General features: G+C 33.9%; 1 protein-coding gene across 2 annotated transcripts in view; it reads left to right on the top strand.

Moving 5' to 3' along the window:
- The first annotated feature begins 2,751 nt into the window (after nt 1-2,751).
- LOC148607832 (uncharacterized) overlaps nt 2,752-26,766 on the top strand; it is a 37,952-nt gene continuing 13,937 nt past the window's right edge. Inside the window, exons 1-3 of one of the 2 annotated variants that reach the window (XM_088543861.1) lie at nt 2,752-3,748; nt 25,470-25,577; nt 26,486-26,582. In XM_088543861.1, coding sequence (XP_088399987.1) covers nt 3,143-3,748; nt 25,470-25,577; nt 26,486-26,582 — 811 coding nt within the window. In that variant the 5' untranslated portion in view covers nt 2,752-3,142. Of the gene's footprint in view, nt 3,749-25,233; nt 25,366-25,469; nt 25,578-26,485; nt 26,583-26,766 lie in introns of those variants that run through there. The other variant, XM_088543862.1, reaches the window with a different exon arrangement.

The raw sequence follows: 26,766 nt of genomic DNA on the forward strand, positions 1-26,766 counted from the left end.
AGAATATTATTTTTGACAAGTTATTGTAAATGGATTCTGGGTCTTATTGGTACCTTGTGGAAGTTGATACTTACATTTGTTTGAATGATATAATAATGCAGGGAATGAGGAAAATGTAATAATAGGAACGAACGAGTGAAAATGAGAATGATTTCTTAAAAAAAAACTTTTTTCTTAAGAAAGAATTATATGCTCAAAAACTTATGACTTAATTGAATTTGATTAAAGAGTTAGGATTCGATGTCAAAAAAATTATATCGGATGAAATGCTTGGTTTAAATAACAATATTTTCCTTTGTTTTTATAAATGGCATATTTTACATCATTCTCGCTAAATTAAAGCAACAGAACACATGACATTATAATATATGATAATGGAAATCATCTTTCATAAACAAAGACATGACACAACAGATCAAAATGTAGCATCTTATCAAAGGCACCAAAACACATTTCAGAAATGATAATTATCAGACATGCAATACACATCCGTACTGCAATGCGCCGTGGTTTATAACTCGGTATGGTGTAATGGAATGGTTTAGCGCGAAGTCTAGTGAACTCCGAAAATAAAACTCCTAATACAACTCTATTTTCCAAACATAGGTACATACATTATTCTATGATTTCTCTTTGAATTTTAGAATATCCAATTTCCTTCCCAGAGGTATATATACGCTGTTTTCACAAAGCTTTTTTACATATATGCCAGGCTAACACAGTTCTTAATTCTGACTCTGTGTAAATAATTAAATTTTATTTATGCCTTATTTTCTTTTTTTTACTTTCAAGATAGAAGCGCTAATAAGCTAGCTGTTAATCAAAAGTTAGGTCTGTACAGGAGATAGCTGAAAAAAATAACCAACCCACATATGATGCCATACATTTGGAACCTTTCTGCTTTTACGATAGGCCCATCAAAACAAAGACAGTGAATGCACATCCTTTGACTCCAGATGTTCAAAGATCTGTAAAAGCGATTAGCTCACAGCTAACAGCTCATATAATTCTGACATTGATGATCATGCCTGTCTTAATCTGTTTGGAAGACATTAAATCAATTACTCTCTGGTTTTATTAATTTTGTTCTCAAGGTTTTGGTTGGGGTTCGCGTACTTTTGCCATTCCGTATTTGCGTGGTTTCATATTATACATTTTGTAAAAAAAAGTTCAGAAAGTGGACCACCCGTAGCTGGTAAATTTTGGGCTTTTTGGAAATTGCCATTGTTATGTTTGCAATTTATTTTGCTATTATTTTGGAGTGTAGTGGGGGTGTTGGAACAATTTTATAAGCCTTTAATTTTAAAAATTGATACACCGAGTGTCTGTATTTTTTTTTTTTGCCTAGCGGTGTACATGTTTTAAAGCAAAAAAAAATGTCAATCCCTTTTCTCTAAATCATGTAGACTGGAAGTTTTCTCCTTCGTTACAAGATTTAGTGACACCATCTATAATAACACAATTACAACTAAGCCAATTTGAATTAAATGAATAATTTATATTGTTTATTTGTTTATGTGTGTTCTCGTTAGATTTCCTAATTATGTCTCTGCATTTGGAAATAATAAATTTGAAGGTGAACGACGAAGGTGAGACCTTGAAAAACAAGTCACAAGGTAGCAACAACACCTTTAAATTACAGGGTTAAATTGGTATGAATTAATTTTTAATCCCGGAAATACTATGGTAAAATTAAGAACCTGATGTGAATTCTGGAGATAAGATAAATGCATGCCCAATTTATCAACAATGTAAAAATTTACAGATTTATTGTGAAATTATAATTCTATTCACGTATACTGAGTGTTTAATTGGTCTATTGTATACTTGTAGGATTTGCTACTTACTTGTAAAGTATTTGATAATGTATTATTGAATTGTAAAATCGTTGAATTTCGAACGACCATTATAATAAAGTATTCATTACATAACATAATTCACGTGGGGCCCAATTTCGAATGATCGAGGAGGGGTGGGATAGTGACGGTGTCCTTTAGTCGAGGTTTTGGTTCATGACAAACAATGTTAGCGTTTCATGTTTTGACGGGAGAATCTCTTTACCAATGAGAAACGAAAAGGCATTTAAGATTACATTTATCGTATGTAATGAGGTCCTCTTCTTAAATAGTTTTATATGCTTTCATTTATTGTGCGTTACATTCTGTATAAGCTCGTTTTTGTAGCTTGAAATAAACATAACCGACTTCTTAAACACATTCTAATCGTGAATTACTTGTTACAAGATAGAAATAACTTCTTGTAATGGGATGATGTATTTTGACTGACAAGTTTAGGATGTACTTATATGTAGTATACGCCCTCAAGTGAACTTTGATAGAGATCTCGGCAAGATTCGCTTTGAGATAAGGCTCCCTCGGACACAAATCTTATCTTGCTACAAAAATCCAATCGACGAGGAAATTACCAATTCGTGTGCCTGTCTGCAAACAAACTACTTAAAAATTTACAAAGTTGTCTCATTATTTTTTATTCCATTACGCGTGGCATGATAATCACAGTGCTTTGAAGTTGGGAGAATTTAGCCGGTAGCAACATATGGAGCCTCATAGATATAGATAGTAATTCATATTTATATTTTACACTTGACAGACGGTATAACGATAAAACATAGCAATACACACTTGATATTCTAACTTAGTGTATTTAAATCAGGAGTAAAAACCCTGCATAATTTGTTCTAATCATAACAACACAACAGAGTTCAGTCAGCTATTTTGATCGATAGCTTGTAGTCAGACAACGGGGAACAGACGAAGAGTGTTTTTTTAAATTCGTCGCACATTTTTATCATGGAATTATGATTCCTGCCATATTTAAATGCCCCCAATCTAATGACGTGGGATTTAATGCCGGGTATTTTATGAAAGGTAAGAAATTTATTGATATTTATACGGTATGGTAGGCAGCCATCCGTTCAGTGCCTTAAATACTATCAGAGATCTTAGTCACGACAAGTCGACTGAAGAAATCTACTTGTACACAGTACATACATGTTTAACTTTCGCTACCAACATGTAACTCGTCGTTGAAAAAAGGGGGCAGTGTTAACCCTTTGATTTTTAGGGAGATACTATATTATATCATAGTATGGGCTGTCATGTGATATAGGAGTATTTTCGAAATGGATAGCCCAACATCAGAGTCCTCTGGGACTCTATTAGTCCTTCAATTGAAGCCTTTCATGGACTTCAAAAGTCAGGACGAATATTTGCTTGCGATGAAAGAGGATTTAGCTGAGTGGTTCAACTGTCTTTACAAATCAGAAGTCAGTGTGGAGAATTTTTTCGAATTTCTTGATACGGGAGTAAAATTGTGTGAACATGCGAATAATGTGCGAAATTATGCTCACGAAACGCGAAAATTAGGATTACTCATCAAAATGCAATCAAATTTTGTGAGGGGAATAAAAATTCCAGAATACGAGGTTCAGTATCGTGAGGGGGTTAAGGCTCAAACATTCCAGGCCAGGGATAACATATCTAACTTCATTCGATGGACCAAGGATGCAGGAATACCAGATGTGCTTTCATTTGAAACTGACGATCTTGTGCTTAGAAAAAATGAAAAAAACGTTGTGTTGTGCTTACTTGAAATTGCTCGGATTGGGGCAAAACTTGGCATGTTGGCTCCGACTCTTGTACAAATGGAGGAGGAAATAGATGCCGAGATTGCAGGGGAGCCACCACCTCAAATCATCACGTGTGATGTTAAAAGTCTCGATGAAATGGTAAGTCCACGGACCTTTGTTTATTTGTATTTGGCATTATCTTTTGAATTGAAAGGGACTGTGCTTGTTTAGTGTTATTTCAAAGATCTAATATTTTTCTTGTAAATATTACTGAGATAGGTGTAATCCGAGTGGTAAATAGCCATTAAGCTGAACGGTCTTTGACTTAATTTTTTTGTGTAAAGCAAAACAATTCAAGACCGACGAATTAAACCTATATTTGAATTTCTAGTGCAATCCTATAAAGTAGCATTTTAACCTTAAGTTTCGTCCAATAAACAGATGGGAAGGGGTCCAACGAAACCATGGAAACCCTGGTCTGCAACCACTTCTTCACTGCTATGATGATGAACTTCACTATTTCAACCCATAGCTGATGAGCGTAGTTTGCCCAGGGTCGACATAGGCAGATGCCGGAGGAGGATTCTGGGGGTGGGAACCATTTTTCTTTTCTTGGAAAAAATGTATAATATTGGGCAAAAAAATGAGGAAACGATGGCCTTGACCCCCTCTTGCTAAATTCTTGATCCGCTCATGGGCAACAAGACAATAAATATCCGTTGACTTTGGCCTTGCTGTCTTGTAAACATATTACCATTTTGTTGGGGAGGGGTATCTTCACGGCTGTTTTATTGTCATTTTTTTCTCTCAAAATCAGTGTAAGGAAATTGTGTTGGATATATTCTATGATATGGACTCAGGTAGCTCTGAAGGATATACATCAAACAAACATATAAGAACCTAATCGCTCATAGTGTCATACTTGTAAAATGACAATTACATAGTCTACAACGCTTGCGGTATGAAATTATACACCTTCAAAGAAAAATGAACATGTACGTACTTTAATTTAGACTTATCTACATGTACATGTAGTTATTACATGAAGTTTGACAGATCGAATTACGCCCTTACATTATCATTATTACTTTCTAATCTGTACATGGTTTGAATTGATAAAATATTAAATTCTTTAAGTTGTGTTGACATTTAGTAAATATAGCATTCCTTTGGTGCTGTTTCAATGTTTTTAATGACTGGCTTATGACCAAATCTTATGTCATTGTTATTGAGAAAAATTGGATCAATTTCAAAATCTTGTCTTTTGTCCTACCCTATACATAATTTCACCCCTCTCACCTGTTTTCTTTATCAGAATTATTAATGAAGTGATGATTATCAATATATCATATTTATCTATGATGTTGATGTGTAAATTTTAATACCTGCATAGCAGGTGCCCGGACGGCCTTTAACGTGCTAAATAAAACCAACCATGTTAATTAATCGCTGACGTCATCAAGTAGATACGATAAAGGATCAATATCCATAAAGGATAGGTGTCCATAAATTTCTAAATTTCAACTCTTGCCAGTGCTCGCGACCCCAGATTTTTGATAAAGTTGTAAATACACGCAAAATCTAACAAAATCAATATTGTTTTACGTTTAATGAATTGTTCCCCACTTAATAGCTGTGTACATATCTGTGACCCCTGAGCTAACTTTAAACAAACTTCGTTTGTGTATTGGACAATATATATCTATCTGTAATAAATAAATAGATAACATCGATCTTTAAAGAAGTACTGATTATCCCACAAATCAAGACTGAATTAAAATATTTAAATTCCAGAGAGAATTTAAAATATTTCATTGTCACATTAAAAAGTGAAGATACAGCTGTATACTGTGAATATTCTCATAATGGTTTATAATATATTTTCAATTTCTTCGTTATCGAGAAGGATTCTAATCTAGAATTGCGTCTCAGTGTTTGTCCCTTGGGACCCGTTTCTGCTCGGGCGTTTGCAATTTCAAAAGTGATTTAACACACTTACAATAGATTTTAACGAAAACACCTCCTGTGTCTACTTGTACAATTGAAATAGGATAGATATATTTCATAATAACATGCAGGAGATCAATAATGTACTTCTACGAAGAACTGATTATTTATACAGACTGTATTACTCTTAGGCATCTGAAACAATCTCATATTAGGGAAATCTTTTGTGCGTAAAATATTCTGAAGGTAGTTTAAACGCTGTAGTATTTTTTTTTCCGGTAAGGTCCAAGCCCCCCCTCTCTATAAAAATTAACTAGTTGCTTCCTTGACAGGTGATCATACCCTGTAACCTTATCGCACCGTTTTTCTATATGTGCGCTTTAAATTTGCGTAAACAAAACACCAGACAGCGCCAGAAATTAGAAAAGTGATAGGGACTCTGACTGACATATAGGAGGATCCAGCTTCTGAAATTTTTACAATGATTTTCAGTATTATCAACCGAAATCTTCGAGCATAAGGAGGATGCCCCCTTGGAGCCGCCTATATATGCCAGTTCTGCAAACTTTTAGTTCTTGAAGTTCTTGCTATACAACTTTTACTTGAAAATTGTCACTTGCATATTTGTTTCATATGTTTGTTCGTTTGTTTTGTTTTGTTCCTTTTTTCGATGAACGAGAACCGACTTTTGTTTAAGATGGATATTAAACTCAGCTTATTTGTATCCATTTAAAGAATCTAACACTATATACAGAGGTATAATTACCTATATTTATCATGTAGACATTGAAGCAATGTGATTTATATCTAATAATGACAAACTGCTGATTGCTTTAGACTTTGTTGTGTCGGAATTCCATCAAACTTTGTAATGGCAAACCCTTCCAATTTCCATTATCATTATTTTATAAAGCAGTTAAATTGGGAACATCGTGTCTTTTGGTTATAATTGAAGAAATAGTGATACTAATGTAGTACTAGAGCGTTACATTAAGACAGATAAGTAAATTAACTCAATCGCCAAAATAAAAGTTGAACAGTATTGGAATGGAATTCGATCCCTGGAATGATTTAGGTAACGAAATGTTTTATGAGGCCAATAGAAAGGTCAGTTAGGATCAACAGCCATAAATATATATTTATACATGTACATTTTGAGTGGAAATCACAAAATAGTCATGTCACTGATTTCGGCAAACCACATGCGCTCGGGACAAGGATTTTACACCCCTGTCCTTATTTTCCTACATTTTTACCCTCTTCATTATTTCGCCAAATATTTGGTTATTGTTGGACATTTCACAAAATAATACAGAGGGTAAAATTGTTTGGAGGGAATGGGAATTTGATAAATCTTGGTCCAAAGCGCCTGTTTTATTATTGATTTGTTAGAATCTAGTAATTCTACATGTATGGTCAATATATATCACTAGCTGATATGTCTACAGTTTCTCAGAAACCTTCAGTTTGTGTACAGCAGTGTTCTCAATTGTGCCGTTCAAGCTTTTTAAAAGATCGACCTGTTCGCTCCCTGAAAGCTAAATCGGTGAGTAGTGGTAGGACAGGGGAGTGTAATATGCATATGAGTGTTTTTCGCTCTGCAGCAACATTGGAATATTGAAATCTTCAATTCCACTTGTACATGTACTAAATTCCTGGGTATTATGAAATCGTTAAAAACGAGGGAATGTCATATTTGCCATTCATAGTCAATTTAGGTTAGTTGTAACACATTTGCTAAGTCAGTATCCTCATTCCCGTGTATATTTTTATGACTCTTTGCCGTGACGGATCCAGGGGGAGGGACAGGGGATTAGAATCCGCTTGGGTTGGAAAAAAAATGTCACTTTTAGGGAAAATTGAGTAGAAATTAGCAAATGATAGCCTTGACCCCATCTTTCTTTATAAACGTCTAGATCGGACCCCTTTTTGTATGGGTCCTCCATAGACAATATCCTCATACTCCTGTGTATCGACTGTTAGATACATTACTGGGCTTCTGATACAATCAATAATAAGTATATGAGAAAGGAAATTTTTATCTTATCCATTTTCAAAGCAGTAACTGTTATGATGTTTGTCATTTTATAAAGATGAAGACCTACAAATCTTTTGACATTAAGTGTTACCCAAATGATCAACGTCGACATTTAAAAAGCACTTGAGGAAAACTTGACACTTCTTTATTCTAAGGCTAATCATGGGAGCACGTCAAGAGGGCACACAGACCGTGAGATGATACAAGCTTATGAAATTGATGAAATGAGTCCTTGTATTGTTTTACTGCATGGCTGGGCGAATTGCTAAATATTTCAGCGGGAACTTCCGATAGGATAAACTATGTCAAATGCAGACTATATTATTAACTTGTGCTACTTACGTATTGATATTTTTGCTGTTGATTAAATTCGCTAAACAATGCTCTTATACGTGTGGTGGTCCTTGGACTAAATGTGACAGGGGAGATAACTGTCCATTTCATAGGGAGAACTGAAGGATACATGTCTTAGTTGTATTTTTTATGACCATATTTTCTTGTTCATTTTTCACTCTACTCGACCCAGGATTTTTTTTAATGTAAAGTTGCCAATTTCAAAATTAAATATAACTTTGCATTATTCCACTTCATTTTGTCCAGTAGCTCATTCTGGATTTATTTCTAACATAAACTCATGTTCAGCCTATTTACTAGTACTTCAAATTTTATCCCAGCCCCGGTGAAAATCAACAGTTGTCCCATTAGGTTGGAACACGCTCGCCGAGGAATGCTCGCCTAGTTCACACGTGAGTATAACTGAATAACTTGGTTATGTTATTTACAACGCCAAAATAAATAAATAAATAAAAATCATTTGGTCCTCACTATTGGTTTGTATGTACATGGGTCCTAACGGGTATTTGTTAGTAGGTAACGTCTTGACGGGTGATTTTTAGTAGGGTCCTGACGGGTGTTTGTAGGGTTCTAATAGATATTTGTATATTTAGTATGGACCTAAATTGTATTTGTAAGCAGAGTCCTGACGGGTATTTGTCAGTAGGGTCCAAGCGGGTATTTGTTTGCATGGACCTAACGAGTATTTGTAAGCAGAGTCCTGACGGGTATTTGTCAGTTGGGTCCAAACGGGTATTTGTTCGTATGGACCTGACGGGTATTTATAAGTAGAGTCCTGACGGGTATTTGTTTGTAGGGACCTAACGGGTGTATGAAAGTAGAATCCTGACGGATATTTGTAAGTAGAGTCCTGACAGGTATTTGTTAGTAGTGTCCAAACGGGTGTTTGTTTATAAGGACCTAACAGGTATTTGTTAGTAGGGATCTAAAGGGTATTTGTTAGTAAGGTCCTGAAGGGTATTTGTTAGTAGGGTCCTGAAGGGTATTTGTTAAATTTGTATAAGGCTCCTAATGGGTGTTTGTTAGTAGGGTCGTAATGTGCTTTTGTTAGTAGGGTCCTGAAGGGTATTTGTTAGTAGGGTACAGCACCGTTGTTTGTTAGTAGTGGCCTTACAGGAATTTGTGAGAAGGGTCCTGGCGGGTATTTGTTAGTAAGGTCCTGAAGGGTATTTGTTAGTAGGGTCCTGAAGGGTATTTGTTAGTAAAGTCCTATCGAGTATTTGTTAGTAGAGTCCTAACGGGTATTTGTTTGTAGGAACAATATGAGTATTTTAGTAGGGTTCTGGCGGGTATTCGTTAGTAGGATCCTGGCGGGTATTGTTTTCAAGGCTTTCGCTATGCTTATACCCTAATGAAACAAATATGCTCTTCTAGTTTGTTCTGAAGTTCCTTGACAGAGATACTTTCAATATGTATCAATAATTATTATAACTAATAGGAAAAATTAAACATAATTTGCAACATATGGAGAGAATTACCTACCCATAACTTTGCAATAAATAGCTTGTAATTAGAAATACCATACGTAATTATATTTTACACGTAAATTAATAGTGCAAACAGGAATTTGTATATCAATCTCCACACATTTATTAATTTACAAGTGAATGGGATTTTGAGTGTGTCATGGCATGCCAAATGTAGTTGTAGTGAAAGGGAGAATGCAAATGCAAGGTTTTTAAATGAAAAAAAAAAGTTTCATATGGGATAAATTCTTCGTTTTGCCCTGAAGTGGGTGAGCGACTTTAACGCTCAATTTGCGAGAAAAGAGGGTATATATTAGCATGTGCACAACCTTAAGTATTTGTACTATGCTTAATTTCACATAAAATATACCATAATTATGTTTTATTGAACAGCTGGATTTATTTATGACGATGTCTTTGAAATAAACACATGGGTCTTTTCTTAATAAATTCTTTTTATTAAACGCTACCTTGAAACGTCGGTGACCTAAAGCGTTATTTAATTCCTATTTGGTCATTAAAACTATTGACAAAATAAGTCACAATTTGGCTCTACTTTTGTAAAAAGCATTAAAATCGGACTATGTGCAGTATTTAGAATCAAATTAACCCCATTGCGTGTTGAGCAAGTAGAACGGATTGCCAAGTTGGAAATTCCATGGCTATAGCGTGTCTTGTTAATCCCTTTACCTCTTTGGAACAGGATCAAATAATAAAGAACCAGATAGCTAACCTTTGAATCAGCTCAAAAGATTAGCTCTATGTTATTATTCCAACTAGTTAATTACATAAAATGATATGAGGGACGTGGGTTCGGATGGTAAATCTATAGGGTGATGAAGGGTACGGGGGGATTGGGAGACCCAAATTTATTATAATGAAAGAGGTCTGATCTGACAAGCCCTTTGACCTGATAACGTTGTTGGAATGCCCTCCAATGCACTACCTCGACAAAGATTGAAGCCGATTAGATACCCTTCTGGCAAACAGTACCCATATGTCTTATTATTTCAAAAACCGTGAGATTATCTTTCAAGATGTTTGCATAATTGTGATGTAAAATGTGGGTTGGAAATGATGTAGCAGAACTTTCGACATGGAGATTGACCTCCAAAATCTTTGGCGATGTGAAGGGTCCCGGTTAGCTTTGGACTTCCCACATTTATTGTATATATAAAATGACAGGTCATTTGATAAGATGATTGTCCTCACAGATTTTTGGTTGACAATGTAATCTCTAAGACATGCTGTACCTGTAACAGTATCTTCCATATATATTTTCGTTGTAAATACTCTAGAAGAAGAAGATAGTATAGTAAAGAAATTTACATCAATGAATTGGCATTTACATTTGAATTATATGATCATGAATGCTGCGTATTTCTTATAAAATTTTATAAATAAACGAAGATTGAACTCAATCATGAAGCTACGTATATATCTATTGACTGAGATTATGAAGCAGATCTATTATTAATGGGGGTATGGACTGTAATGAATGGATTAGTGAAATATACAGTCATTGATGTTGTATGCCATGGGAAAACTTCCAACAAAGGGAAGGTAATCATGCTAGTACAGCTAATATGTGGGTGCGAATATGTCGATCGATAATCTTATTTAAGCTTACTAGTTTCTGCATACATACATGTAGATTCAATATAATAGAGATAATTTGTTTTGTGTACATGTATGTAAGTAAATAGCAGTTACCAGAACTGTCTGTTTTTTAACATTGTAAGAATAACCGAAACATCTTCTCTTCAAGACCGCTGGGTAGCTGAATACTACAAGTATATTGCACTTGATAAGCCTAGGCATACATAACCCCCTTGTTCATTAAATGACACTGATCACTTTGCCGCCCCCCTAAACCTATCTTTTAGCAGTATCTTCCATAGATCTTTTCGTTGTAAATACTCTGGAACAAGAAGATAGTATAGTAAAGAAATTTACATCGATGAATTGGCATTTACATTTGAACCATTATAAGTAAATAGCAGTTACTGTAAGTACATATCAGTCACCAGAACTGTCTGGGTATTTTGACATTTAAAAGAATGATCGCAACCCCTTCTCTTCGAGACCGCTTAGTAGCTGAATACTAGAAGTATTGCACTAGATTAGCCTAGGCATACATAACCCTTTTTTTCATTAATGACAATGATTACTTTGCACCCTTACTTAACCTATACCTTCAACCGAAGATCATTTCTCCTGTCCCTCAATCCTTGAAATCTCTTAGTTATATGTTCTTTCTTGCAATTGTACTCACTTGCAAGTGCAAATTGCCAAGAAGATTACAAAGGTGACTTGAAGTAATTATAAATTACCATTGTTTCCTTCTCGTGTCTTGGTGTCCGAGCAACCTTGGAGGGCAAAGAAACACCAAATCAAGTTTTACTGTTAACGTTACTACGCAAACTTCTATGATACATGTTCGGGTTTTTATGCCAACTTGACAAACTTACCCTACCCGGCAGTTTTAAGGATATATTACTAGAACTTCAAAGTAAAAATAGTGTATTTGACGCTCAGTGTTTATTACAAAGATTTTACACCCAAATACCTAATAATTGTTTTCCTCTTATCGATGTCATCGAAGGCTGATCACTGTGGTAATCTAATCGGCCTTTTAAACTTCAAATTCAATAGCCTCTTCATAGGGTATAATTTGATAGAAACTGGGTCCTTACCCTTTCATTGTTTGTTTTCCAAGTGTTCCAGGTGTTCTGTTCCACGTGAGCTGAGTTATCTGAGGAGTATCTGACCAGTAACTATAACTTGACACACATTGTGTCATGTAGAACTCTTATGACATTGTCATAAATCTTGACACATAAAAAAAATTACAAACAAAAAAAAAAAAAAACAAAACAAAACAAAAAAAAACCCAACAAAAACAACAAAAAAACAAAACAAAAAACAAATAAATAAACAAAACAAAATTTGAAACATCTATTTTTTGTTCCAAAAATATCCCGGCCCTACTAATAAAATGGTCTCTAAGTATGTCAACATGATCTGTTGGGATGTGTCTTTGAGCTTGCTTTGATTTTGTTTTGTTTCGAACTAACAAGGTAATTTATACTGTTCTCCCAAATTTGTTATTTGTACTTGTCAAACCTTAATTATTGAACGAGACCAAGAAATTCGGTTGTAAAGGGCTGTTCTTAAATTTAATCATTTTAAGAAAATTATCCTGATTAGACATGTTTACTATGTATGAGCAGTTAAGCGGTCCACCCGAAATGTACGTTGTATTCACGATTTCATTAAATACATTATTCAAAAGTATACTTAACCGCTACTTATTTCTAACTAGGTCTATAATTGAACTGAACTGATAAACAGTTCTAGACAAACATTTGTCACATTATTGTATTGACCGAGGGATTAAAATCAAGACCATGAATGAGGGAAAACGTACTTAAATTTGTACAACCCATTCTTAATGGGAAGTGACGTAATCATAGACCTATTAGAATCGTAATTTAATATCATGGTCTTACAAGGCAAATTTGAAATTACTTTTCTTATTTACTGTTCTTATGCAAAAATAAGCATTAAAGTTCGTATTTTGAATTTTCAAGTCAATATTGGTGATGATTAGCGAACATTTAACAAGGTTCGGTTACTGCGAGTTATATGATTCAATTTTCTTTTTAGAAGAAAGGTTACTGAAAGTGTACATGTATTCATATATAGTTGGTTTGTACTGGAACATAGTTGTCTTCACAAGTTACTCCTACATAATAACACTAAATAAGTATCCGGATGCCCAGATTTTGTTACGAAGTTTTGGTTTGGGGTTGGTAACATTATTGTTATCGGACAGACCTGCACTGCAGAGTGTATTTTTTCGTGTTACTGTTTCACTGGAAGTTTCGCTAATGTTTCTTTTGGGGTTATCTGATACTTCTTGCCTTTGTATCATTAAGATTGCCCAGAAATACTTGAAATAAGTGTATGATGTTGCAAATATACCAGATAAGCATCACGGAAGTGACTATAATCTATTATGAATTTCAAAGTTCTATACATTTTTCATAGGTCACTATGAAAGTTGATTGTTCGGTCAATCGTTGAGGCTGAACTATTAAGATTCTATCTGTGTAATTAATGTTTAAGTCTTACGAATCTAATGTTAAGAATACAGCTACGACCAGGAATAAGGCAAATGGAATTTCACGCATTGGTCAAGTAAAAATATATTACATTGATACAAATAACTACGTGTACACAAAGCCACGCCGGTGCATTATTGTTTGGCGATGGGGCAATAACAACATATATATGCTTTTAAAGGAGATAACTTGAAAGCATGGGGAAGGAGCTAATTTTAGAATTGTGTCCCAGGCAGGAATATGAGTGTTTTATTTTGTGTTTTAGCTCTATTCTTGCTCTTTTTGTTCCAGTTTCAGTTTTATCTTGATGATCTTGAAAGTGTCATCTGGTATATGAACAAATCTTCCGTAACCTTTAAAAGAGCTGTACACGTATGTTTGAAATCTGTTACGTGTGTCCTGAAGCTTCTAAATTCCAGTTTGTGTTAACCGTCTTAGCTTCGGGCTTGCAATAACTTATCAAACGCTTACGAATTGACGAAAATTAAAATTGTGAATAATAAATTGTAAATATGATTAGATATAAGATAAACACAAATGAAATTGTTTGTTGTCCACTTAAGGTCAAGAACCGTAACCGTGTAATTACATGGACTAATGAATTACTGATAATGGAATTTGACAAGAAAGTGGAGATTTTCCCAATGATTAACTTTTATATAATAACACAGACACGATTTGTTTTGATAGAAGGCATAGAACACAATTTGAAATTATGACGGCCTGAAAATATTTGGCAATATTTTAAAACATTTTGATGGTTTTCGGGTTTGGTGGTATTGTACATTAAGACGTTGTAAATTTACACCACATTACCAAGGTTTTTGAAAAGTGTCAGAAAGCGCAGAGAATTATTAAAAATCAACCCAAACGCCCCATTGGGCAATAGTTATTCTGTTACCCTCCTTTATTGTCTGCTGTACGAACGGACTTGAGAGGGTTGTTTAATTTGACTCATAATTCCCGATTTGGGAGCATTAGATTTTTAACTGATAAACTGAATATACGCTATGCATGCAGTTTGCTATCTTTTTGTAAGGATCCATGATTTTTGGGGAAGGCTCTGGTCACGTCGAAGTTATCTCCTTATTATAGGGGATGGTTATCGGCCGCTAATCCCTTTCTAAACTTACACAAACTGGCGGTATAAGGTATCTAGTCCCAACTCCACGTATTTTTTTTTGTAGAGAACAGTTTCCTTTGAAACTTATAAATTACGTCACGACATCTTTCCATTATAACATCCTGTTCATAAAATATCTTCAAGATAAATTCTCTTTAATGTGTGTGAAGGTTTTATGATTGAGATGCTCTCATGAAGTCACAACCCACAGATCATAGTATAATGATGATTTTTACAGCCATAAAGATCAAGAGTAGATTGAAATTTTCAAATATGATCTCATTTATAGGTAAAAGTTAGAGTTAAACGTTTTTGAATTGCATTGCAATTTCATATTATAATCTCGTAAAGCGTTATTGAAGTAAAATTTCAATATACATATCAAACGCTACTGCACCCTTATAAATGACATGAAAACCCTTTTATGTTGCGCAAATCAATTTCTTGAACGATATAAAATGTTTAATAAGGACATATAGAAAATATTGTCATTTATACAGTAATCTATGTATGAAAACCCATGCATGGGTTACTAATCCATTGCTTTGGGTAGTAGATTTTGTTCTTAAATTTAAAAAAACTTGTACATGGCATATATAAATGCACACATAAGTGTAAGCAATTTTGATTTTTTTTTTCGGAGCATAATACTATTTATTTGTATGAAGTAGGATCCAATTTGGAATTATAACAGGACCACTCACATAGCTCTATAAAATAAAGTACTTGTTCCATTATTATGAAATCAAGTTCTTGTTAAATCGGTTTAGTTCCTCCCAGTTAACGGTACAATTCATTTTAATGAAGCTTTATATGAAGATTAAAGACAAGACGAAACAAAGGCTTTATTTATATACAGTGATTGGCAGTTAATGTGAAAGGAGATAATCCAGCTGATAGCGACGGCAAAACTCTGTGAGGTCATTTTCATGTCCCACATGGGATCCTGTCAACGAATATATGGTTACAGAGAGAAGTAAAACTGCTGTAGTTAACTGTATAGAGTAGGAATAAATGGTGATTGACCTTCACCTTCAACTCAACGTACATGTATTGGAATGTTTTGTTTTTTGTTTTTGTTTTATTCCTTTTTGACCCATGTGGAGTTTTATTGTATCATTAACAACAGATAATACCCCAGAAACAGCAGACTTACTTGTCTTTGAAGTGGCTTTAACCATAATATTTTACATTTTCTGGTATACAACATATTTACTTTTAACACCTGGTACAATACTGCGTGTTGTGTTTAGATTAAAAAAAATCTTTCAAGTGTTATTAACGAAGTTGTTACAACACTGTACCATACTCACAATATGAGACACGTGTTTTATGGAGTTCTTTCTCTTAGGTAGCTAAGGGTTTTCAGAATGATATTATGTCAAAGCCAAGTTTTCGGTACATCAAGTGCAGGGTATGTTCCCATCGGTGTGGTGCCGGTTTCATATTATTAAGACTAAAATTGAAATTTTTCTCAAATCCTTCCTCAACTCCTAATAAGAAAACTAAAATGGCTTCAATTTGATGATGAACTCAAAAATTTGAAGAAATTTTCAATTTTAAAATTATATATTGAATCCATGCCATACAGAGACAATAAATCTATTGAAATAATTGGAATTATAAGGTTTTGGAATCTGTGTTATTTATCAGAGGAAGGTGGTCTCTCTTCGTTTTGTCTGTATCCCCAAATGAATGTATGCTTGCATATCATATATGTCTGATTGGTTGAGTTGAGTTAGTCCAGTTAAATTTCATTTACGTGTTAATTTTATATTATAAAGGAACTTAAAATTGATGTTTACAACAGAAATGCATTTCATTATTAGAAATTCGCGTGTTTTATGGTCCCCCTTAGTGAAAAAGTGTGTTCAAACAAAATTGTTCAGCTTTATTGTTATTAAATTATTAAAATCACATAAATGTCACCTATAAAGTACTTGTGCACATGTGCAGAATATCGCATACATAAGGCTTTACTTATATGAAAACACTACGGTATAAAGAGTTTCTGGTCCAAACTTCCTACCAAATCTGATTTATTCAACGGGTCATAGTTTTCCTTTCCTCGTTTGTCTACCCTGGACTTGACTTTTTATGAGCAACTCAGCGGTTGTTTCTAGAAAAGCAGAGGACGCTTATCCTACCGGTGCACTTGGTCCATGCTCCCAGTTTTTAGTGGAGCCCGAGTTGCTCATTTACTTTTGTTACTTTGTATGTATGATTTTAGTTACTTTATGTTCTTTGTTGTGTATGTCTGTTTTCCATGTCTGGTCTTTGTCCCTGGATTACATTCTTTTGATTACTGCTATAGCCTTGGTTCCCTTGATTACTCTTAAGCAACAGATTTTGAATTTGAATAAAAAAAAAAAACAATCATTCGACAAACAATCGGTGACCTGACAAAGATGAATTGAGGCTAATATCCGCAAGTCTGGGGTCCTCATGGTGCTGATGGATACACCATAACGATCCACGAGTTCATGATAACGACCATAAAACTTCTGTAGTGATTACTTCAATCTTGTAGCAACAAAACCTTGTTCCAGAAGCCTATTTGTTAGAGTTCTAGCGCGATACAAAAAGTCTGCGTAGTTTCGGCAAGCTCTGGCATAACGTATGAGTTGTGATATGAACACTCCATACGCAGGAGCCGAAGGGATGTTGCCACAGATGAAAGGAAAGTTGACAATTCTGAATGAAAAGTCATCACGTTTGTCGTAAAGTTTGGTCAATAGTTTTCCTTTACCATCGATTTCTAAGTGTAGGTCAAGATATGAGGCTGACTTCACAGTGTCTGTAGTATCCTTTATCTCAAGTTCTTTTGGGTAGATGCGATGTATCAAACCCCCGAAATTAGGATTGTTTAAAGATAATACGTCATCTATATTTACTTAAAAGTGATTGATTAGTCCTCTTCTACATGAAGTGCCCGTCAGTTGATAGGAGGGCCGATTCTCTTCCTCTGGTATGCCTGAATGAAAACTCTGTGGTGCGTTACTTTTGATGTAACAAAAACAATAGCTAGATAATTTTTACTGTTCGTTTGTTTTAATGTGATGCTCATTTTTCTCTCACATGTTATGTCTGTCTTCTATTAAAAATGTGCCAGAAAGAAATCGATTTACTGAACAGATGGAGGCAGATGTTACGCTATTCTTATGATTCAATCCTGACATGCGAAGCCATGTTATTCTTACTTTGACTAATTGTGGAGTGCTTTGATTGTTTCACAAAAAAACAGAGATGGTTACCAAAAGGAACGGGTTCTCATTCGGAAGTCGGAAACTGATCAAATTTTCAAAACTATTGGAGGGTTATGAAACATAAACCAATTCTGCCCTATCCTCTCTCAGTCAAATTTGGGGACTAGACAAGGAAACAAAACACTTACAAAGACTTTTTTGAGGTTTTGGCTGACTTTTCAGGGAGCCTCAAGCAGGGAACACAAGTCTGTCAACGGTTGTCAAGAGTCACTTTAGACCTTTGAAGTAAGATGGTGCTATTGTTCGATTTTTTAAAATATTTTAATTGCGTTTTAGTTCTATTTTAATTGGACTGAGACCTTCACTTGTATCTTTCTGTTGAAGCTGGGTATGTATACCAGTTGTGAAACATTTGGAACAAGCCGGAACGACTTCCGGTTCCGGTTTTAAACGGAAAAAATGTCATTTTTTTTAGTTCTGGGAGAAACAAAATGTAAAAAAATTGAATTAGCGTGACACAAAGATAATGAGTATGAGAACATCGTAACTTTTAGCGTCCGAACATGATAATGAAGATATTGTTATTGTTAAAATGCCCAATCTGTTTTGTGAAAAAGGCGTTTCGTTTGTAAATTGTATTTCCCTTTTTTTTTATACCTTTGTTTTTTTTTCAAACAAAACATACTTAATAATGACTAACAAGCAAGTCGTCACAAAAATATGTAAGAGATAGCATATTTCACATCTATGATGTGTTATTGTTTCACGGGCATTTTGAGTGAACCAGGGTCTAACACTTGTAGTTTCTCTGAAACAGGAGCTATTTATGAGTGTGGTCACATGATTCAAAGTTCGATATCAGTAAAATAGTTACAAGGATCTTCATATTTACATTCAATCATAAATATTTCTGAGCTGTAAATAAAATGTGATGGCAAACTTTGATAAGAGACCTGTAATCTTCTTTAACACCATGTTTCGTATGTAAAGAATTCGATATCTATAATCGTGTTTTGCGGAATGTTTGATTTGTATAAGTGTTTTAAAAATAGAAACGACTTAAGTTGTAAAGGGTGTCAATGTTCCGTTGTATAGGAGATGAAAAATCCTTAAAATACTACGGTAACTCTGATATCATAATTTTAAGGAAAGATGTCAATATATACTTAGATACAGTGTTGTACATGTAGTTGTGCATGTATTAGATCAATATAAAGTCAATAAAACCCTGCAATATATTATATTAGAATAACGAGGACAATATAGTTATACAGCGCTCAATCAATTACATGTAAGTTACTCATCAATATTCTTTCCATGAACATTCGCTACTTTTTTGTCCAAATATAGTGAATTACTTCCCCTTGGTTCTACACACTGCATGGCCCGTTCTTGTGAAATTGTAAAAAAATAGTTGTGCCTTTTTCGAAATTCCCCGAATCGATCTTGTACTCGTGCTACAATACGTGTATGGTTACTATGACGTTCAATAAAATTGCGTAAATGTAGAATATTTTCGACAACGATATTGTTTTATAGTTTAACAGGATTCGACGGTGTAAAACAGCTGCAATAAGCGATAACTTCTCAACATGGGTGAATGAAATGAAAATACGATAACCTGCCAAAGTAAATGATAATTTCCTAGAGAGGGCATTATATTCCAGTCTGTAACACTTTATTTGTTAGCTTTCAGATCATTTTGATCCAAGAATAGTATGGTGCAAGAGGAAATGCGGTCATGGCTTTCTTTTTAGTAATCAACATTATGTCTCGAATTCATATGCCTCTTACGTAACCATAGTTGCATTTTTTTGCCATAGAAACATATTCACTAGTACGTTCATAGCTATTTTTTTTCTTTTTTTATTTTGTCAGAGACGACTACATGTATGTGGAATTGACACGCACCAATGTTTGGATTTTTAAAATGGCTTGCAAAATTAGCAAACGATAATTCCCTAACATCCCTTAATCATTTAATTACATTAAAAATCCTTTAGAGTTCCTGCATTTGTATAAATGTTAACATAGGTTTATTTTTACTGTTTTAGATTTTCGGTGTAATCTTGACATTTATAGATCTAGAGAATTCGCTGCATATCTCCTGAATTGAGAACAGCAGGAAATTGTATTTTTTATCATTTTGAAAATACGTATCCGTTTTTGTTAATAAATTTGAAAATATGCTTATTACATACATTTCTCTAAAAGATGTAAAATCGTTGCATGTTTACATGAAAGGAATTTTATGGACCAGAAATGATTTAACTCGTTACATAACTAGTCAGCATATTGTTTCCATTCACTGGATGCAGTCGAACGAAATAATAAACAACGTCAAACAGTTGATAGGTATTAGATTGCATTCTTATCCCTTTATCAAGTACATATGCAAATACACTACTCAATGTATTTGAAATGTTTTACTAAATTACCTTATTGCATAATATATTTGACATTTTGGCGGGACATTGCACTAGAATCAATCGGTCTGTATGTTTGAAATGCATAGGCAATGTAATGTAGGGAAGAAATAAAATGTGCTTTTTACCGTTACTTTTGTTAAAACGAAATGTTGTATTAAAAAAAAAAATGAAACATTCATGAAGTGCGCCATACTTTTGCAACAAAACATTTAGTTGCTTTTATATTAAGAAGTCCACATATTAAACACTGTCAGGAAATGAAGCCTTAACGATTTGTGAGTAGTAACATCAGCAAACGATTTTATGCTTATCCTGCAATATATTACGAAAATACCAATATCCAATAAAAATCGACTTAGCAACGAGAAACCTTTGTCGAACTCACATATAGATGGGAATAGTCATGGGATTAAATCTCACTAAGCATACATAGGAAGCTTACATGAACCATGATAAAGACTAATAAGTAAAGAAAGATATCATTCTGGACTTCTTTTATTATAATGATTAATTATCTGCCTGGGTTCTCCAGTAGATTAATTAATCAATATTCTCTCATATATCAAACAGTAGGTATCCGAAAGGTTAAGAATTTTTCAACTCTTATTATTTTTCAACTTGTTAAAGGACGGCAGCTTGTTAGGAGAGTGATTTCATTTATACCTATATAAATAGCACAGTTGAACCCGTCTATACCGAACACGGCTAACCTCTATAAACCTGTCTATACCAAACATGATATCACCTAAAACCTATCCATTCACATAGAAACCTGTCGAAAGCAAACTTTGACCTGTCAAAATATCTTGGGTAATAAAATGACATTACATCTTTTTGTATAATATTTGACAATTGTAACCCTGAAACCTTACTTGGAACAATTATGTTTGAATAAGACAGGGATCGCTATATCAATAGATTAATTGCATTTAATTCGCGCATCGTTTGTTTTAAAGACAAGAAGGAATTTTAAGAGGATATACTAGTAAGTGACACATTCTAATCCGAACTACTTGGATTGTAGAAACATGTATGGGTTTAACGAGAAAATCGTGTTATATATCGATATTTTGGAATGAGGAAAGGCTCGGTGCTTTTTTGTCTGACAATAGCATTGTAGTACATATATTTTAAAGTTTAAAGCACGAAGTGTATATGTGTATGATAATACACAGTTGTGTAACTTCATGTAAAAAGGTTAAAAGTTCAAACCTCTTATATTTATGCAAATGCCTTTTTACGAGCAGTCTTACACAGAGTTCATAAATAATATTGATCCGATACAAAACCGACACACATTTTTAACACAGACCTCTCAGCTACGTACTTTGGTATGCCTAGAATTACGTATCTTAGATACACGGATCTATCTGACACTGATATCTTTCTGCACAATGAAGAGCAATGTATTAGACAGCTGGATCGAATGATTTGACAGTTGATTTAGAGAACAAATATAAAGCAATTTACTTGAATTCGAATCAATTTTTACTGTTCATTGCACCAGGAAAATTCTGGGAAAATACCAATGTTACAAGTGAAAAAGTAAATACAAAATTGAGTTTTATAATTAATTTTAAAGTGATTAACGATGTCAATGACTATAGGATGAGACAACAACGTGTTAGAGTTCCACAAGTCAATATCCACGTTAGTTTAAATTAGACATTGGTTAAGAAAACAGTAAAGTTCTATTTTAAGGTCGGCCTAAACTCTAGTTTTACTACGGAGCTTTGGTTCATTTTAGTTCGATTGAAACCCGAGAGTATTGAGTTCTTCTATACCATGAAATCAATATACTATCACAATCAGTGGATTTTTCTATTTAAATATTCACATTTCATTCTTATCTTTTACAAATAACCTCCTATGAATGGAAGTTATTTTATCAAAACATCAATATAAATTTTTAACTGAACATTTGCTAATCGTTTTTAGATCTTGATAGGTCATGTTTACGATGCATTCAATAAAGAGGTTCTTATTTGTTTACGTACATTTCGAACCGGAGAAGTTAAATTCAACCCTTTAGTTAGTTTAAATTTTAGTTAGAGTTATCTCGCTTTACACGAAAATCTCAGTTGTTCACAAATGACTTGGTATAAAATTCGCCGGACACAATTATTTTTACTATATAGTTAGAAACATTTTTGTATAGCTTGTGTATGAAAAAATAGGAATGACGTTATACCAAAGAAAATAATAAGAAGTATAGGCTCCGTCCATTCTTATCTAAAAACCACAATAATAGTTTAAACCTCCCTATATTGTTTATTAAAACCATTGATTTAAATTCAAAGGAAATGAAATTGTAAAGCCCCATAACAAAAGATACTCAATAAGCAGAGACTGTGAACTTTTCATCCTTTGTCTTAACCTTTAGAGCTTCTGTCTGACATATGTTTAGGCTTGTCCTAATATTACCATTGCTTGTTTTCAAATTTCCCCTCCATGGCGGGTAGTTTCGAGATTTATTCATATCCTAAGGCATTAATTTAATAATGGGAACAGGTGCATCTGTCGATCCTGCAAATGTTGACACCGAGGTAAGGGTGTTTGGTGTATGTAAAATGGCACTTTAGGACCACACACTTTAAGCACTGTGTATTAAACATATAAAGAGAGGAAAACAGAACTTGTGTGTGAAAGGAGGCTTCCTTCAAATGATATAGGGCTGAAGTTCCTACTTTTGCACTTGCTTGTCTTTTGTAATCCTTTTCTCTCATGACCTTATTTCCTGTCTCATACAATTATTACTTTTATTGTTGTGGGTTGCTTTTAAATCATTTACATGCACTGATATACTGGTATACTTTCCATGTAATTCAGTTCTCTATTGTAGACAATCTTAGGAGAACTGAAAATATGTGTAGTCAATTTAAAGGGAACCTAGCTGCGTGCAGGGCTGGCCTAGAAAATTATAAGTGGTATCTGATGCAACATTTGGTTAGGAAGGTGATTTCCAGGCTACCAGTTGCTCTCTTTTGCCCAAATTTTGCATAAAAATAACTTTTTTTGTTTAAACAAAAGGGATTCCCAATGCTACATGTATTAACTAAAACACCGAGAAGTTTAACTTAAATATGAATGTATGATATATCAGATTTAAAATGAATATAAACTTTGGCATTCAGTCAAACTGATTATTGTGTAATTAAAATATTTGCAATTTATGTAATCGAGGAACCCAATCTAAATCAAAGTCTGGAAATAACCTCGTGCTATTATATCAGAACTCTAGCGTGCCCAGAAGGAATTTAATATGTTTTGTGGTCGTCATCATAAACTCGTGAAACGTTATGGTGTATCCATCAGCACCATGAGAACTGATTTATTCAACGGGTCATAGTTTTCCTTTCCTCGTTTGTCTACCCTGGACTTGACTTTTTATGAGCAACTCGGCGGGTGTTTCTAGAAAAGCAGAGGACGCTTACCCTACCGCTGCACCTGGTCCATGCTCCCAGTTTTCAGTGGAGTCCGAGTTGCTCATTTACTTTTGTTACTTTGTATGTATGATTTTAGTTACTTTATGTTCTTTGTTGTGTATGTCTGTTTTCCATGTCTGGTCTACATTCTGTTGATTACCGCTATAACCTGGTTCCCTTGATTACTGTTGCATAATGTTCGATTGTGTCTATATATTACACTGCACAGCCCCATTTTTATTTTATATTTGTTTAACTATAAGTTAATTTAAAAAACGAAAATAAGAACGAAAAACTATAAGGCCAATATTTGGCCCCCTGCATGACTGGAAATTACAAATTTCATATGGAGAAGCTTTTTTCAGCTGTTTAGAATGTGAAATATTTTACCAAATTTATAAGTATATCATCTTTCAATGATAAAAAAAAATGCATTTTTGGAACCTTATTTTAATATTTGAATGTGTCCGCCAAATTGACCCAAAGTTTTTGTTTATGATTTCTAAATGCGACTTTGTAAGGAGTCAAAATCAGTTCACATATCCCTTGGTCACGTCGGCAGAGACCTTTGAAAATAACAAATTTAGCATTAAAAAGTGGCATTTTCCTTATTTTGTCAAAACATAAATTGATAAAATGGTGAAAATTTAAAATCATTTTAAAAAAATTAATCATCGATCAAGCAATGCATATCACATTTTCATATTTGTCATTGATTCAATTTTTTTTTTTTGGAAAATAGGGAGCCAATGATCGTCCTTATCGCACAGTGTCCTACTTTAATGTCTGAGTAACGCATTTTAATTTATTTTGACGGAAAAGTGCAGTATATATTTTCAAATTTACTGAATCATGATATCGTATTTAGGACTTGGTGGAGATGTGTGTATGTGTACGCATGTGAGTGACCGTGTGTGTGGGTGGGTGTGTGTGTGTGTTTGAAAGTCGTCCTATGGTCATATGTCCTGTACATTTATTACGTGTATCAAGTTGGTTTGATTAAACTCCTACAGTATTGAAATTAAATTCGCTCAGTTATTTAAGTATTTAATTAACTAGTTCAACATTATATTAAAGTATTCAAAGACCACAGATGTGTACAATTCTTTGTGTTATTTGATACTTCTTGAAAAAAAATAGAAATAAACACAAACGAAGTTCATTACGATTGAGATTGAAGCACGTAGTCTGAATCTTACTCAAAATAAATAAACGGCTACACATCTGGATTCTAATCAATTCAGTTTGACGTTGGAATAAACTTACGCAAGAAGTTCATTTTTAAATGTCGCCCCCACCCCCGTTGGTTGTCGCATTTCCTTGTGACTTGGAACAGAAAAGCAATTAGAGTTATCTTCCTTGACATATAATAATTACTTATCAGTAATATAGATTGAAACGATAACTAGTTCCCTGGATAATGGTTGCTATACATTTAAAACAACTAATACATAATTGGGGAACAGAACCTATTGTCTCATTAACTTGCGGAATGTTGCTCGAACCGAATAGGTTGCTTTCTTTCTGAATCAACACTAAAAAAAATGGCATGTGTTGCCCAAAGAGAAAAATATACTAAGAGCATTTTCATCGACGACAATTTCGAATTCCATGACGATGGAAAGTTAACGACGGTCGAGGACACGCACATAAGTCGATGTGTAAGTCATGCGTCGAAATATTAGTTACTAGAGTTTATAATATCAAAATTCTTTGGAAGCAGTTTAGTTTTTGTAATTTTTACTAGATTTTCGTTTTTTTGTAGGTGAAATGGTTAGCAGGAAGATGTACATGTCCCGTCCAGTTTCCGATAATAAAAGTTGGAGAAGGAAAATACAAAATAGGAGATTCTCAAACTCTTGTTTTTGTCAGGGTAAGCAAGTGATCAGAATTCAGAGGGCTTTAAAAACAAACGTAAAAACTGCTGCATTTTCGTACATTTCATTTTATTTTTATATGTATCTCCATTTTCAACATCTATACAATGCAATTTCAGATATATAAATGAACGATTGATACATTAGTAAAATAAAAAAGAAATGCATTGTCAGTATGACTTTGAATAAGAAATATTTGCTTACAAGCGGAATCTCTGAATTCAGTCCAAATCTAACACATTATTGTTATAAATATGCAGTTTTGACAGACGGTGCCAAATATTTGGCACGAGTTAACAGAAACTTTACACTTATCAAATTTAAAGTTTTGTGATAAAATATACGAAACAATTACAGTTAATTGCTGTTAAACGAGAGACCGCACATGGTATTTCGTGTCAGGACCACATACATGTACACATATTTTATATACCCAGATCATTGTCGACGATGACTTATTATACATTAGCCTAGTACATGGACATGCTGAACTATTTTAAATCATTTTTTTAAACTAAAAAATTGTTTTGCTATACGAGTAGACCTATTTGCATTTGGTTTATATACATGTAGACAAGACTGACAGGAAATCCACTTATAAAGTAGCATTAGTATGCAGATCATTGATTGCAAAATTACCTTATAAAAATGGTATATTTGATAAGCGACGTATTCAATCTAGCAAGTATTTTGTTTGTGTTACATGTATCACATCCCTTTCAATCTAAACATTAGTTAAGATAAACGCGCTATTGGAACAAACAGTGGTGTTAAAGAAAAAAGAATGTCTGACATTGCACTTACACATGTAGATAGTTTTCGAAAACGAATACTAGCTAGCAAACCTTAACAGAAAATTATGCACAGTCTTCTTTGGTCGACACAGTTTTGATTTTGTTCATAGATATTACGTAAACATGTGATGATTCGAGTTGGCGGAGGATGGGATACTCTAGAACACTACCTCGATAAACACGACCCCTGTCGGTGTAACTACGGAGGTAGGTGGAAATAACTATGCTTTAGATTGAAAAAAAATGAACCTTGTTTGTTCTATATACAACATATCCCCATGGAAAAAGTGGAAATATATATATATCAGCCTGTGTTTGCATTTATTATGCCTTCGCCAGTTAGTAGGGTTTCAACACACCTTAAAAGGATGCTACCGTAAAACCCAGGTAG

Source organism: Perna viridis, chromosome 9 (assembly GCF_037379345.1).
Source record: "Perna viridis isolate PV_CMFRI_1.1 ecotype Kerala chromosome 9, ASM3737934v1, whole genome shotgun sequence".
NCBI lineage: Eukaryota > Metazoa > Mollusca > Bivalvia > Mytilida > Mytilidae > Perna > Perna viridis.